The 15117-nt window shown below is 38.1% G+C and overlaps 2 protein-coding genes across 2 annotated transcripts; both read left to right on the forward strand.

Annotated features, from left to right (window-relative positions):
- The first annotated feature begins 625 nt into the window (after window positions 1–625).
- Window positions 626–7504, forward strand: LOC103720526 (histone deacetylase 14). Its single transcript, XM_008810270.4, has 9 exons — window positions 626–795; window positions 1489–1751; window positions 2206–2280; window positions 2405–2506; window positions 4057–4128; window positions 4482–4538; window positions 4720–4971; window positions 5924–6105; window positions 7044–7504. Exons 1-9 carry the CDS (start codon window positions 744–746, stop codon window positions 7342–7344), a joined length of 1356 nt encoding a protein of 451 aa, XP_008808492.1. The 5' UTR covers window positions 626–743; the 3' UTR covers window positions 7345–7504.
- Window positions 7505–12972: 5468 nt separating this feature from the next.
- On the forward strand, window positions 12973–14240 carry LOC103720524 (NAC domain-containing protein 104-like). The gene is made up of 3 exons (XM_008810269.4): window positions 12973–13239; window positions 13357–13649; window positions 13795–14240. Exons 1-3 carry the CDS (start codon window positions 13080–13082, stop codon window positions 13936–13938), a joined length of 597 nt encoding a protein of 198 aa, XP_008808491.1. The 5' UTR covers window positions 12973–13079; the 3' UTR covers window positions 13939–14240.
- Window positions 14241–15117: the final 877 nt, after the last annotated feature.

Below are 15117 nucleotides of genomic sequence, written 5' to 3' on the forward strand. Positions count from 1 at the left end.
AACAGATTAAGTGAGTTGGATTAAATAAATCAAAAACAATTTAAGTAGGTTTCAAACCGATTAAATAAATTTTAAATAAAATAAATAGGTTAGGTTATAATCTAATCTAATTATTAAATATATCGAAATGGGTTTGATGGAACAAAAGTCTAAATTAGAATCCAATCTATTTAATAAACAGTTCTAAATGGATTAACTTGTTTACAATTCAAACTCATTTATATCACATCTAAACCTACCGCTCAAAATGGATTCATGGTTGGATTGATGGATCGGACCATAAATTAGGAAAAATTAAATATGTGAAAGATTATATATATGATGCTTAGTTTTTTTTAGTTGATTGTATTTTTTAATTTAAAAACTATTTTTTAAAAAAATAATATTTTTGTTTTGATGAGTTATATCCTATATCTTCAATTTTATTTTATTTAATACTATATAAAATATTAAAATTTACTTTAATATTTTTAGTTACTTAATTTATATGAAAAATAATTTTTACAGTTTTGTCCGGTTTAATCCATCCTAGCCGGCCGGTCTAATTCTATACATCCCGCCCGTCCCATACCTGCCGTCCGCTCGTCTATATGAAGCGGTCCGAAGGCTGGATGAACGTTACTCGCATATCAGCTAATTAACTCATAGACACCCTGCGGAAGATTTTTTGATGGTGATAACAAAACAATAAGAGGTATCAGAAAATTAAAAGACAAAAAAAAATCGTGTGGATTCCAAGAACGATGGCCGCCTGGCTGTTGGAGCTCCGGACGATGTCTTCCCCAGTCCTCGCAGGTAGCTCGAGAACCCCTCCCATCTCATCTTAAGAATAATAGAAGAAGTTTCCTCTCCTCTCAATACTGTGGGGTTGTGCTTCTTTGAGTTCTCCGGTCGTCTACTGATTTCTTGGTGATTTTAGAACGTGTTGTAAACTTGGCCGGTATTCGAGATCGTGGAATCTCCAATTTTTTAATATAAAATCTAGGATCGAGTTGTTTGGTTTTCTTGCTTGTTGGGTGATCTTGCGGGGATCTAATTCTTCCTCCCGTTTGTGGAAATTCTCCTTTAAGTGGCCGTCAGTCAGTTTGCTGCTGAAACTAGTGGGTACGAACATGATAATTTGGGGATGATGGGTACTTGGCATTGCGGAAGGTTTGGTCCTTGCCTGTTTCAGTTTTTGATTTGTTTGATCTTGGACTCGCATTGTGTCCTGAGAGCACGGGTAGTTTTTATACTTACCTCTATTCAAAAGAAATTTGATGGCATAATGGGTTTTGATCTTGGGAAAAATACAGGAAGTTAGTCCTAATGAACTGACGCTGTCCTGCATAAAAAAAAAAAATATTTTGCCTAATGATTAAAAAACAGAAACATTATTCAGTTACTAATTCTTAAAAAGAAACTCATTTGCATCAGAATGGCTGAATTAACTAGTACCAGCATATTGCCTAGGATGCTCAGAAAATTATGACATTTGCTGTCATGCAGGGCATACGTTTCCAGGAATCAGGCAACAGCACTACAAGTTCAAGAGTAGTTGTGCGTTCAAATTACAAAACAATTTAACAACTGTAGGAAGAAGATTCTATCACTGTATGAATTCAAATGTGAGATGCTCTGCGGAAGATGTTGGGGTTTCTATTTCTTATTCTGGTGGCCTTGAAAAGGATTCAAACTTGGCTTCTTCTAATATTTCACTTTATGATGCTCGAGTCCTTTATTGTGTAGCTCCAGCCATGGGCCATAATAAGGTATGCTATCCATTTTGCTTTCTCATGTTATGTTTATTTCATATTGCTATTCTGTTGATCTCTCCTAACTTGGATGTGTGCTTGACTGTAAATTTCTTCACATTGTCTTCAAGATTCATGCAGAATGTTATGGAGCTAGTGATTATATTTCGGACTAACTTCGGATATTATCAAATTCAGCTAATGACCTATATCTTCTGCATATTCTGTCACTTGCTAGTATTTTTTGATAGCATTATGATGATTTATTTACAATGAGAAAAATTATTTACTGAGTTGGAAAAGAACTAACGTACCATCACAACAAGATTATGGGAAGTCAAGGAATTTTAGTTCATGCTTATTAGTTCTCTCCACATATCTTGTCATATTAACTTGTACCTTTTCTTTTATTTTTTCTTGAAAAGAAAACTTGTACCTTTCCTTTGTAATTTCTATTTGATCTTATAACCAGGAATCACACCCAGAGTCCAACAAAAGGGTGCCTGCAATCATTGATGCTCTTGAAAGGCTGGAGCTCACACCAAAAGTACAAAGGCTGAGCTATCTTTATACATTACCAGCCTCTTATGCAATCCCATTGTTCCTTCTTTCCCTTACTTTTGACAGGCTTTTTGTCTTTCTTATGACATCTCGTTCATTCTCTATTTCAGTACCGTAACTCAGAGGTGTTTGAAGCTCAAAATTTCAAGCCTGCATCCCTTGATGATATTGCAACTGTTCATGCAAGAGCTTATGTAGCTGGGCTTGAGAAGGTAGTTTTTATCGTTTGGGTACTTTTCTTTCCATGGGAGATAGTTTAGAACTTAATTTTTGTACCCTTGTTACTTCTCTTCTTTACTTAATTTACTCCATATAATGTAAAACTTAACTCGTGTAGATTTATTACTTCTCTTCCTTACCTGATTTACTCCTTTATGATATATGCTCCATATGAGGCATTAACATAAGAGTTTTGTTAGCTAACAACTCAGTTGCTGGAGATTGTGAATTTTGAACAAAACAACAAACTTGAGGAGATAACTGCTAAGTTCAACTTCATATTTTATTGTGCATATGGGTTGATGCTTGTTCTATTTGCTGATTGACTTGATCTCTTTTTCCATTTATTCCGATATTGGATGCTTACAACATCTGTCAAACCGATGGGCATTTAAAACTAAGTATATATTTCATTTGGTTAGGATCACCCCAAGTCATGCAATTGCATATTGATTTGCCCTTCTTTTGTCTAAACATTGAACAATTGACTTGTTTCACCATATCGACACTATGTGAAACTAATTCATAATGCAGACTTTATCTTCTGTAATGTGTTTTGCAAACTATGAGGTTGGAGCTACATTTTTTGCTTTAAGCTCCATACACGAAGCGGGCCATGTACTTTATACAAGATACTTTATGTATGTTGAGTGCTGATGCTTAGTCACCTAATGATGGATTGCCATTTTACCCATCACAACCTAGGGGGCCACTTTTTCCTTTCCTTATGCATCCAATAGGAATATATAGTGACCTTATTATTGGTCATATGTAATGATGATGCTGTAAGATCAAATTTTGCCTGCATGGTAAATTGAAAAATAATAGACCAAAAAAACATTAAAAACTTAAATATGTTAGTATTAGAAGGAGATACTGTCAAATGCCAATGTCAAGTCATTGATAAGAAGAATATAAATATTTGGAGTTTTAAACTAATGTGAACCCTTTCATTTCTACAATCCAAGGACTTTCCAGCTCTCTCACATGAGGATGGGTCTTAGACCAGTTTATGCTATTGTGGATAAGGAGACCTCAGCTCCCCATTTTGCACTTTCATATCTTTCATCAATTTTAAATTCTATTAACAATATTATCTACAGGCTTATGGTTTCCTTTTATTTATGTTTTTTATCAATTTACCCATTTCCTTGTTTGCCTATTGAGGACCGGAATGCCTTTTTGCATATTTTAAGTGTATCTTCTAGCATGACAATACATCATATTGTGAACATTCTTCAATCATAGTATGACATCATCCATTTCATCTTTAATTGGTGTTGAAATTGCATAGCCTTAGTGCTTTTGAGTTGTTATACAATGCTTTCATGTACACATGGGTTCAGCAATTCTCTTGTTCAGTTAAAGCAGTTGGATATCATGTAATGCTGTGTTTGAACTACTTATTAGGTCTTTGCTTAGTTTTGGTTTAGTTCATAATATCAGAACTGCTGATCTTGATATTATAGTTGAATATGCTGACTGTGTACTCAAGAAATCAGGTTGCTCTTTGTGCAATTAATCTTGCAAAACTTTTCTGTAGGCTGTGTCTAGGGCTTCAGATGAAGGTGTTATTTTCATCGATGGATCTGGACCAACATATGCTACTGAAACTGTAATCATCAGTCCTCATATCTTCTTTATCTTCATTTTTTTTAATAAAAAAATGCTTTAAATCGATGGTGGATCTGCATATGCAGTCACACTAAATTTCATTTGATCAGACAATAGTGGGCTCTTGTCATTTATAAGTACTTTGTTCTACTACACAAAAATGCTGGGGATTTTTCCTCTGAAATTGGAAAAGCAGGTATATGTGTGGTGTATTTGCAAACGCATGTCGTTATTTATGACCATATATGGGTCCATAGAGGCTTGCTATTGAGTATTAATATGAAAGTATCTATGCTGACAAAAACTGTTAAATTCTGTCATCTTCACTTATATATCATGTTACTTCTTATGCAGACTTTTCAAGAGTCCCTCATGGCAGCTGGTGCAGGAATTACCTTGGTTGATTCAGTGGTAATAGAGTTATTTAAGACGCTTCGCTCTCATTTTCATTCTCAAATGCATTTTATTTTTATTGTAAACTCACTATACTGCAAATGCATCTAAACATTTATTGCTACTCTTAATTAGTGTAACTTTATAATAGGCTTATCTTGTGCTCTTTTGCCAAGACATATGTATATTTGTCTCTTAGGTTGCAGCATCAAGATTGAGACCAGATCCACCTGTAGGATTTGCCTTAATAAGGCCACCAGGTCATCATGCAATTCCTGAAGGTCCTATGGGTTTTTGTGTCTTTGGAAACATTGCAGTTGCTGCTCGATATGCTCAACGCGCACATGGATTAAAGCGGGTTCTTATCATTGATTTTGATGTTCACCATGGTAATGGAACATGTGATGCATTTTATGATGACCCAGATATATTCTTCATCTCGACTCATCAGGTAAGTTGATATTTTTTGTGTAATTATTGGTCATGATGTAGGATATACCTTGTGCTTATTTCATCGTACGACTAATGCCCTTTTAAATGGCATAATGTTTTTTGGGGTTTATTTTGTAAATGGAAATTCTTAGTTGTTTGCCATCAGTTGGGGCTGAGTATATGGATTCCTTATTTTGGAGTGTGTATGAGGTGGTTATTTTATATCAGTCAGTGCTAAAAATACACTTGTGGATTTATCTGTTGAAAATTTTGAACTATCAGTGTGAAAAATGTTACCTATCAATTTTGCTAGGCCAAATCAGTAATTTGGAACTCCATACTATATTGAGTAAAGTTTCCTTTTTTGGGTGGGTGAGGAAGCTTGACCCAAAGAGGGAAAGGAAAACTGGCATCAATAAGAGTATTTTAACTGAACTTTAGCATGCTCTCGACTTCCCATTATATTCTTAAAATATGCAGACCTTGTTTGATTGTTATGTTGATTTTTTGCAAAATAAGCTCTATCTATTGTATATATACCGGTCCCACTTCATCAACTATATTTAGAATTTGTTTGGCATTGTAATGTATCATCGACAGCCAAACCAATTTATTGCTTTCAGGAATACTAAATCACTAATATACTTAGCGCAGAACTTGGTGACAAATCTATTGTTATTACTTATCCATATAATATCAAAAATTTCAACATAATCATGGTGCCAATTAAGCTTGATTGACATCCAAAATTAAATATAAATGTGCTTATCATGTGCCATCAAGATTGTTTGTATCTTGACTGCAAAATGTTGAGGAAAAGGATTATCTGTAGCTTGTCAAGGTGGGTGTTTGGTTAGATGTATTTTTTCTAGTTAATTTTAGTAAATGCATAGAGAATAAGATAAATAGATAGCAGATAAATTTTTTCTTTTAGATAAATGATCTTTTTTCTTTAAACTTGTTTTTTGTAGAATGGAAGCTATCCTGGGACGGGTAAGATCGAACAGGTTGGTCAAGGAAGTGGTGAAGGAACAACTCTGAACCTGCCTCTACCAGGAGGTTCAGGTGACAATTCTATGAGATCTGTATTTGATGAGGTCATTGTGCCATGTGCTCAAAGGTTTAAGCCTGAGATCATTCTTGTTTCAGCTGGGTGAGTTGCTCATTCTTCATTACTTTAAGGTTGTCATTGGATTTGGAAAGTTGTGAGTCCAATGACCAGCCTATTCTGGGTCATATTACCCATGTTTGAGAAGTTGAAACCTAAGTTCTGAAAGCACCTGACCTAGAGCTCTTAGAGCAACAAACTTTAGGCTGGTAAGGATTTTTGCTGATTTGGCATCTTCATGAGTTGAAGCTAAGTGGGACCTGCTTTTTATAGATTCAGGCCTTTTTAGGTTTCATTTTATGCAAAAATTTGGACCATATATAGCCCATTGTTCACAGATTTGGCCCTGTGGAGCCCATGGTTGGATATGTGATTGGGTGGGCTGTGGGTTTCACATAATTAAAAATAATGCCCTTTTAGGCTCTGCTTGGCTCTAGTTGGGTTCATGGATGCCGAAGCTCATAGGCAGGGCCTGACTGGCCTTGATTTAAACTGTAGCACGGTTTATTGACATAGAGCCTGGAAATGGACCCATTTATAGCACAAAGCTCAAATTGGTCTCTCTTTTGCCAGCTGCTCAGGATCCACCATTTGTTGACAAAGGATCTCTGAGATATATATCTTGTTACTTCTGCTGCTGCCCATGTACTTTCACCCTCATGTTTTGGTATGTACATTTACAGATATCGACTGTATAACAAGAAAATATTAGTCACCCTACAAAATGGATCGAATTATTTCATGCTCATTTACATTTAGAAATGTTCTATGACTATTATAAATGATTATGTTGTAAGGGTGCTGTGCCCACTTTTTCTTGTCTTCAGAAATCTATGCTTGCTTTGATTGAAGGTGACAAGGAAAAAGAAATCCCTTTGAAACCAAATAAATAATGCTCCCATAGCAGTCAATACTGATCTTTGTTTTGAACAATTGTCAATTGTCAACCTAAAAGTCTATATGCATTGACATTCTGTTTCCAGTTATGATGCTCATGCACTGGACCCACTGGCTGGTCTGCAATTCACAACAGGCACATACTACATGCTTGCATCAAATATCAAACAACTTGCAAAGGAGTTATGCGGGGGGCGCTGTGTGTTCTTCTTGGAAGGTGGATACAATCTGAAGTCCCTCTCAAATTCCGTTGTTGACACCTTTCGTGCATTCCTTGGGGAGCCAACCTTGGCTTCTCAATTTGATGATCCAGCAATGTTGTATGAAGAACCATTGTCTAAAGTAAAGCAGGCCATTCAGAAGGTCAAACACATACACTCCCTGTAGACTCAACAGGAGTATTACTCTTTGTACTCATGTGGACCTTGTTGTTTGGCTCAACTTCCATATTCATCACCAGTTCTGCATGAGCATTTATGTACATATACTGCACACTAGTTACTTGAAAAGAGGTGTGATTAATTATCAGTTTATCACTTACCTTTCATTGTTGTGACTTGAAATGTATGCCCACATCTAGTGCAGAAATACTTGTACATCGAACACTAACCTTATCAGGTTTTAGTTGGTACTATGAGCCCATCAAACTGTTCATGACTGCATGACTTCCGGTGGTCTTTATGTGAAGGACCATATGTGATATCTGTCAACCTTTTTATTTTTATTTTTTTTATTTTTATTTTTTTTTGTGATGGAGAGGCATTTACGTTCTGTAGTATTGCTACAGTTGCTTGTGTCCCATTCGAAGTTCTGTATCACGCTTCAATTTTGTAGACTGCAGCCTGAGGAGTACATAGCTGCAGGTTATACTGACAGTTGATCTAGTTGATTGGAGGCTGTTAAGGTGAGATCACTGCAGCTTTTTCCCATCTGGACAATTATTCACTAGTTTCTGTCCAGCCTTGTGTAATTTTTCCTCTTGTTTACTGCATCCATATTCTGCTAATTAGTTTAATAATTTTGATCCAAAAATAAATTGATATTATGATCAACTTAAATAAAACAAGTAGACCAAACCATTTGAAGGTTGCTTATTTTAGTTTGTTGACAGGTGTAATGATAATGACATTTAAACAAAACATTCGCATCGCATGACTTTTAGCTGATAAGTTTTGATAAACATGCCGTTAGCAATCAATCAACCTGCACATAAACATGCCCATGCCAACGATCAAATAGCTTTCCCCCATCTAATCATTTATAGCTGATTTGGTAAATCCCTGGAGCATTATTCACTAACCTAGTTTTTCATATTTTATTATTGAATTCCAGCCGCCTTGTATTATGTCTTATCCCCTTTCTTCAACAGAAACTGTAATCATTGCTTATTAGATCAGCCTCAAGTATATATTTGTTCATGTGGATATCACATCAATTAATTCTTACCCAGATTTTCTCAACTGGTGTAATGCCTACTTTCCAATAACGTACTCATTGCTAATCCTTCTCTTCATCATTTTATAATAAATCCACCTAAATATTGTTTGTCCACCGCATTCCAGTGTATACTAATTTGAAGATTATATAAAATTTATGAATGCCTTCAGATGTTTTCAGTCTAGAACTCTGATCTTGTGTGCTTGAAATTTTCTCTACAGTCATTAGCGACTGCATTACAGCCCAAAAGCACCTCTCCTAGTTTTCTATCCCTCCTTAGAAGCTCTGTTCATTGAATCTTTGCTGACCTGTCCTTGTTTGCAGGGAAGGCAGCAGCGACAAATTAGCAGCATAAGTGGGCTACATGCTACCACAATTTAGCTCAGAAGAAGCTCAACTAGTGCTCAGAGTAGTGCAGCACCCCTAACCAAGCCTCCACCATCCAGTCCTAATGGAATGGCAGTTCCACCCATAGCCTCTTACCATGCTTTGATGTGATACAATGCCTGAATAGCATCCCAAGGGAGCCTGAGCTCAGGAAAGTGGATGTCTCACAGCCCCCTCAATTGGGTGCAGAACAACAGTACTACTGTCTGCACCGCAGCCTCTATCTCATCCCCTGCTCCCAGAAAGCAGTGTCTGGAAGCCCACAGCAGAGCACAATACTCTCGAGGACTTTGACGCCATCCCACCACAGAGGCTCATGTACATTAAAGGTAGGAATTTGGGATAACAAAATTGCATCACTTGTACGTCATCAGAGAGCAGAAAAGCTCATGGAACTTCTCCCCAAGGGGTGGGGCGGGGGGCCCTGGGTTGGGATCTTGGTGCCCCACGTTTATTGGCACCAGGCATCCATAGTGGTGGACTTAGCCTTTTCTCGTAGGGGAATCCTTGCTGCTTGGTGTCTAGTTTTAATGAAGCAGTGCATCTCCTATGGGAGTGGAGCAGGGGAATGTGGGTGCGTGGGCTTGGCAATGATTGCTGGTTTTCAGACACTCAGCAATGGTAGACGCATACGGGGTATGGATATAATATTAATGTCTTCTTCTCCAAGTGATGCTCTTGTACTTCGTCACCACGTCAACCGTGCTATTGGGAGCCCAGTATCATTGTTTGTTTTAGTGAAGAGAGCAGGGGGAAGGTGTGGTGGAAAAGAGTGACGTACTTATTGGCATGGCATGACATGAGCATGGATGCTCCAAGGTGCTGTCCTAACTCCGCACGGTTCCAGAGGAATGTTGGTTTAGGTCCGGGTTGGCTTGACCCAATTTGTCTGACTTTATGTGATGCATCTTTGGTGGGGAGCAGTGTTTCTGCGATCTCCATCTTGTTTGTAGCATGTTTTCTGTATTGGAATTGTTTTGGATTCCCATGCCAATCTAAATGCCCAGGAGCTTACCTGTACAAACAGCCTGAGAGAGATTTTGATGGTCTCTGATTCAGTTTTCTATGTTTGTTATATATCATGATGCTTTAATTTGGATTGTTCTCACAAATTTAAAATCTAGCCCTTGATATTACTAACGGCTTAATTTAGATTTTCTTATTATAATTGTTTTTGAGGCTTGCTTCTAAGCAATAATGACTAAGGACAATTTATCAAAACTAGCACAAGAGGGTAGTTGGATCCTTTAATGTTATTGTTTAACTAATTATATCAACTCGAGATCTCGCCCAAAAAAATTAGTCGGAAGAACTCCCGTCAGGCTAAGGGTCCCAATCTATTTATATCTAATCACAAACACCACGGTCGGCCTATGGTCAGCCTTAAAGAACTCACGTCGCAACGTCTCATAATCTACATAGTCATAGGTCAAGTTCGTTCTGATACCATTTATAACAACTCAAGATCTCATTCGAAAATACTAGCCAAAAGGTATTTTTTAGATTCCTTAGTCCTGTATAAGTATCCAAGATCTATTTAGTGAATAACCGATGTGGGACTAAACATACGCCCATATCGGTCCTCACACCAATTCTCCTCATCTAACATGAGAGAAAACTAACAACATCATAAATTGTAAAACTTTTTAACATTCTTTTTGCTATGAAAAAGCATGCAAAAGAATACTTTGATCCTACATAGCTCTCCAAATAATCTAGACTGATTACCCAAAAAAGAATCTAGAGAGAGAGAGAGAGAGAGAGAGAGAGAGAGAGAGAGAGAGAGGCTATGAAAAAAAAAAGTGGAGGGTATCAATCAATAACCTATTTGAAAGCTTCTTCTTGGTAGTCCTCTGAGAGTATTAATCATAGGATGGGGTGGTTCGTAACGAGCAGGCCGAACTTGATGAGCCGCATGCTAAGCTGTCATCCCTCTTTTCTTTACAATCATTCCCACACTCGAATAATATGTGACATCAGGTGATAAATTCAACTTGGTCAGCCAAGAGTAGACCTACGATCCTTTTTTTTTTTTTTTTTTTTTTTTTTTTTTTTTGCTAAAGAAAAGGGGTAGGGGGGGAGGAAGGGACAAGCCCACCCCCGCGTAGCAGCCCCCACTGGGCCCCCGCCCCGCCAGGAGAATGTTCGATGCGGGCAGAAATGGCCGTGTGTTGGGCACCCCGACCGGTTTTACTCATACCCTCCCCACCCGTAGGCCCGGCTCAGCTACTTCTCTGAGCTCTGGCTCGAGTCCCACGTGTGAGTACGTCACACCCGGCACCACCCCGGCTACTAGCGGTTCAAGAGCGGTCCTACACCACAAGTCCAAGCAGTGGCCAAAGTAGTGAGCTCCGGTCCACAATTTAATCGTCGCCGCAGCGATTCGAACTTGGAACCTAATGGTTAGAATTGCTGCCCAGTACCACTAGGCTACCACCTTGGTGGCAGACCTACGATCCTTCCCAAAGGAAAACAAAGATATGATAAAGATTGACGAGACTCGTAACCAATTTCTTTCACCTTAGAGTAATGACTTAGGCGAAGCACCTTCCTGTTATTATCCTTGGACTAGACTATATAATGAAATTGAGTCCCACAAGAAAGAAATTATGTTAGACCGGCAAAGTTGGGCCCCACAGCCAATTCTATCCTCGTCTGCATTACTCTGAACTTCGGATTAGATTGGAGGGACTCTTTGTGTCATCAGCTTAATAATAATTCCCCTTATTAGTTATCACCAACAAGATTCATAAAACGTGGCCAAGAAAGGAAATCATAGCATCCAGGACTTATATAATTAACTCTTAGATAAACTGTGAGGACCCGTGCGGGCGTGTGTTTAGTCCCACATCGGTTATTCGCTGGGTAGATCTTGGGTACTTATACAGGATCAAGGAACCCAAATAATAACTTCCGGCTAGCCATTTTGGGTGAGATTCTGGGTTGTTACATAAACCATGCATTATTATCACTACTTTCCATTGTATTCTTTGGTTTTTTTCTAGTTAGGGATTGGTGCAGTGCGTAAAGGATAGGTTGTGATAGTAAGGCCCTGCATATCATTCAACTAATCACTAACTTCCACATAACATTGGTGAATTCAGCAGTGAATAGATGGGTGACCTTAAGCAGTTTTCTGAACCACTAGAGTGTTTCTGAACTATTAATAAGGAAGTAACCTAGAAAATGTAATTATTTTTGGATGGTCACACCAGCTATCCTTTCAAAGAAAAAAAAGCAAGTCGCCTAGAAATAGCAAATAGCAAGTGATCTTAAATTTAGGAGGGAAAGGAATACTGAATTGCTATTACTAAGAATATCCTGCCTAATTTTTAGATATATCATTGGGGTCCAACTACCCCTTTGAATTATGTTTTGCAACATTTATTCTGAAATCACCAAGATTAAGGTTACTCATTTTGCATTAAATTTTCTATTCATATTACACACTTTTATGGTGAACAACATCCTCCAATACATTTGAATGATAAATTTGTAAATAGTGACCATCACATACCAACCAATTGCATAAGCAAGCATTATCTTGAGTAGGAATCACCCTATTCTCCGAGAGCCAAAAAGCTACACAATTTGGTAACTTGATAGTGATTTATCAATTTGGAAAGAAATGAACGGTTGATTGTAAGTTACCTCGAGGATGTAAACGAGAGATATGCATGGAATAATTACTTTAAGTTGAGTATTAAAGCAAACAGTGCTGCAAACTCGATGGTGACGTATGTTGCTAATCACATAGCATCTACTTTGCGGACAATTATGACAGATATCTCTTCTAAGTTGTTGGATATTTTATTTTCTAATGCCCATAGATGATTTATTCTTGATTAGTTTAATAAATCTGATTTTCTAAAAAGAAAACAACAGATACAACTATAGTGCCGGCCTTATTCACTGAAATTCTTATGTATTGATTTTACATTATATGAACACTATAGTCTTCTCTTACCCTACTCGCAAGCTGCAGATGAAAAGAGAATCTTTCTGTAGTACAAAAGGGAGCGTGTGTATCATCTCCTTGTATATTTGTTTGTGTGTATATATATATATATATATATATCATATCTGGTTCTTGTTATTAAAGCACTTCCACTTTCCCTACCAGCCGCCTCAAAATAGACTCTCTCTCTCTCTCTCTCCCCCCCTAACGCTATAAATATACCATTAAAACCAACAAAGCACCAATCACTCTATAATATCTGCAACCAGTCTTCCATCTCTTGTTTTAACTAGCTTTCTTCTTCGCCACTTCTTCTCGTCCGTTTGCAGTCTATATCAGTATGGGAGAAGGAACCACAAACCTCCCACCTGGTTTCCACTTCTTCCCTTCCGATGAAGAGCTTGTCATCCATTTCCTCTATCGCAAGGCGGCTCACCTTCCATGCCATCCCATCATCCCAACCATTGATCTCCTCTATTGTGATCCATGGGATCTTAATGGTTAGCATGCTGCCCTTCTCTAAAAAGTATACGTATCTGCTTCAGCTTCTTCTTCTCTCTTCTTCTTCTTCTTCCTCTCAAAAGCTAATGGGACTTCTATGTAATGCATGTATGAAGGTAAAGCTCTTCAAGGAGGTAACTACTGGTATTTCTTCACCCATAGGGCCCAAAATAGGGAGACTGCCAATGGTTACTGGAAACCTATCGGCGTCGAGGAGGCCATTACTGGCAGTGACCATAATGATGTTGGCTTGAAGAAGACTCTCATATTTTATGTTGGAGAGCCTTCCGAGGGAATGAAAACCAATTGGATAATGCATGAGTACCATCTATTTGATGGTGTTCTTGATAATGCCAGTAGTAGTGGTGGTAGCAGCAGGTCTCTGAAGAAGAGAAGCAGCCCGAGAACTGTAAGTCTAATCATCTTAGCCATTCATTCTCTCTTACTTTTTCATATTTACCAGTGCTCATCACTTCTTCCTCCATGGGTACGGTTGATTACTTCAATTCTTCTAATGTGCCTAATCACGACTTGATCCTCTTCATGATCATTAGGAATCCAACAAGTGGGTCATATGTCGAGTTTATGAATCGAGCTGCAGTTCGCAGGGCTTCCATGACGACGGGATGGAGCTTTCATGCTTGGATGAAGTTTTCTTATCACTGGATGATCTTGATGAAGTAAGCTTGCCAAATTAGATCGGAGTCCCCCCTACTTTGCCAAGGTCAAATAAGAACAAACCAACCTAACCAATGTAATTACACCGGCGTTAGCCCTCTTCGATGTTGTCTCCAATAACATCTGTATCAATTTCCAAGTACTTAGTTTCTTAAGCTCATTCGAGTGATTCAAGCGGCCCCTTCTCTCTCTTTTTTTAAGCTTTTGAGACTGTTTGTGGACTTTGGAGCACATGTTATAGGCCATTGGTTGGGGGAGGGTCCCTAATTACTTGGTGGGGTTTGGGCATTCCTTATGGCATCTTTTCCTCGAATTCTTCTCCAATTCATCTCTTTTCTGTGCATGTTCTGATGGTTGAATGGCTTTGTTGCGCCACAAAGCAATGGACCTGCTTTTGTCTAATTTTGTTTAAGTGGATGGGTGGAGCTTACGCAAGCCTGTCGTCAATGGGATAAGCTTATACGTGCACGAAGGCACGCCTGGGGAGGGAGGCTTTTTTGGGACCATGAGTGGAAGTGGAGCTTCGTTCGGGGCATCAAACTGCCAAACCGGTGCTTGGACCCACCAAGATTTTATAATAGCCAGGAGCGTCCTCGCACTGATAACAAAATCAACTCGTGGCAGCCCATAAACTGTAGCATTTGAGAATACAATAACCATTGGTGCTGTGACATTTTAAGGAATATAACTTGGAAGTATTAATTTGTACAATAGCTTTGTTGGGATCTAGTTTTAGATGTAGGACGAGGTCACCAAATTGGAGCATTTTCTGCCCAATATAACCCCCTTGTCGCATTTATAGACTTACTGCAATTCCAAGGTTGCTCCAAACCTTTGCATTATGCTGTGGTATAATATTTTTCTTTCATTCGAACTCTCAATTTTGCATGGAACTTTAACTAGATCTAGGCACTCGTCTTTTCTCGGTTGTTTGGATGTTCCTAGCTTTGATAAAATAACTTACAATAGAAAATAAGTTTTTCGTTATAGAAGAGGGAAGTTGTTTTTCATGGAAGTCGATTTTTTAGATTTTATGGCCCTATTGTTATCTACGAAACAAATTTTATATAAATCATCCGTGTAAAACTCAATTGTTTCATGCGTACGATATTTAGATGGTAGATATCAGGTTCTAAAGCTGGCTAGCTCAAAGAAACATTCTCAATTTGATGAATTATTTATTCATGTCGTAGAGTTAA

Source organism: Phoenix dactylifera, chromosome 14, assembly GCF_009389715.1.
Source record: "Phoenix dactylifera cultivar Barhee BC4 chromosome 14, palm_55x_up_171113_PBpolish2nd_filt_p, whole genome shotgun sequence".
NCBI lineage: Eukaryota > Viridiplantae > Streptophyta > Magnoliopsida > Arecales > Arecaceae > Phoenix > Phoenix dactylifera.

Excerpts from the sequence above, each read along its gene's own strand:
- LOC103720524 (XM_008810269.4), top strand. The coding sequence starts at position 13,080 with ATGGGAGAAGGAACCACAAACCTCCCACCTGGTTTCCACTTCTTCCCT. Across the intron at positions 13,240-13,356 it reads TGATCCATGGGATCTTAATG|GTAAAGCTCTTCAAGGAGGT; the intron begins GTTAGCATGCTG and ends GCATGTATGAAG. Across the intron at positions 13,650-13,794 it reads AGAGAAGCAGCCCGAGAACT|GAATCCAACAAGTGGGTCAT; the intron begins GTAAGTCTAATC and ends CATGATCATTAG.
- LOC103720526 (XM_008810270.4), top strand. The coding sequence starts at position 744 with ATGGCCGCCTGGCTGTTGGAGCTCCGGACGATGTCTTCCCCAGTCCTC. Across the intron at positions 2,281-2,404 it reads GGCTGGAGCTCACACCAAAA|TACCGTAACTCAGAGGTGTT; the intron begins GTACAAAGGCTG and ends TCTCTATTTCAG. Across the intron at positions 6,106-7,043 it reads ATCATTCTTGTTTCAGCTGG|TTATGATGCTCATGCACTGG; the intron begins GTGAGTTGCTCA and ends TTCTGTTTCCAG.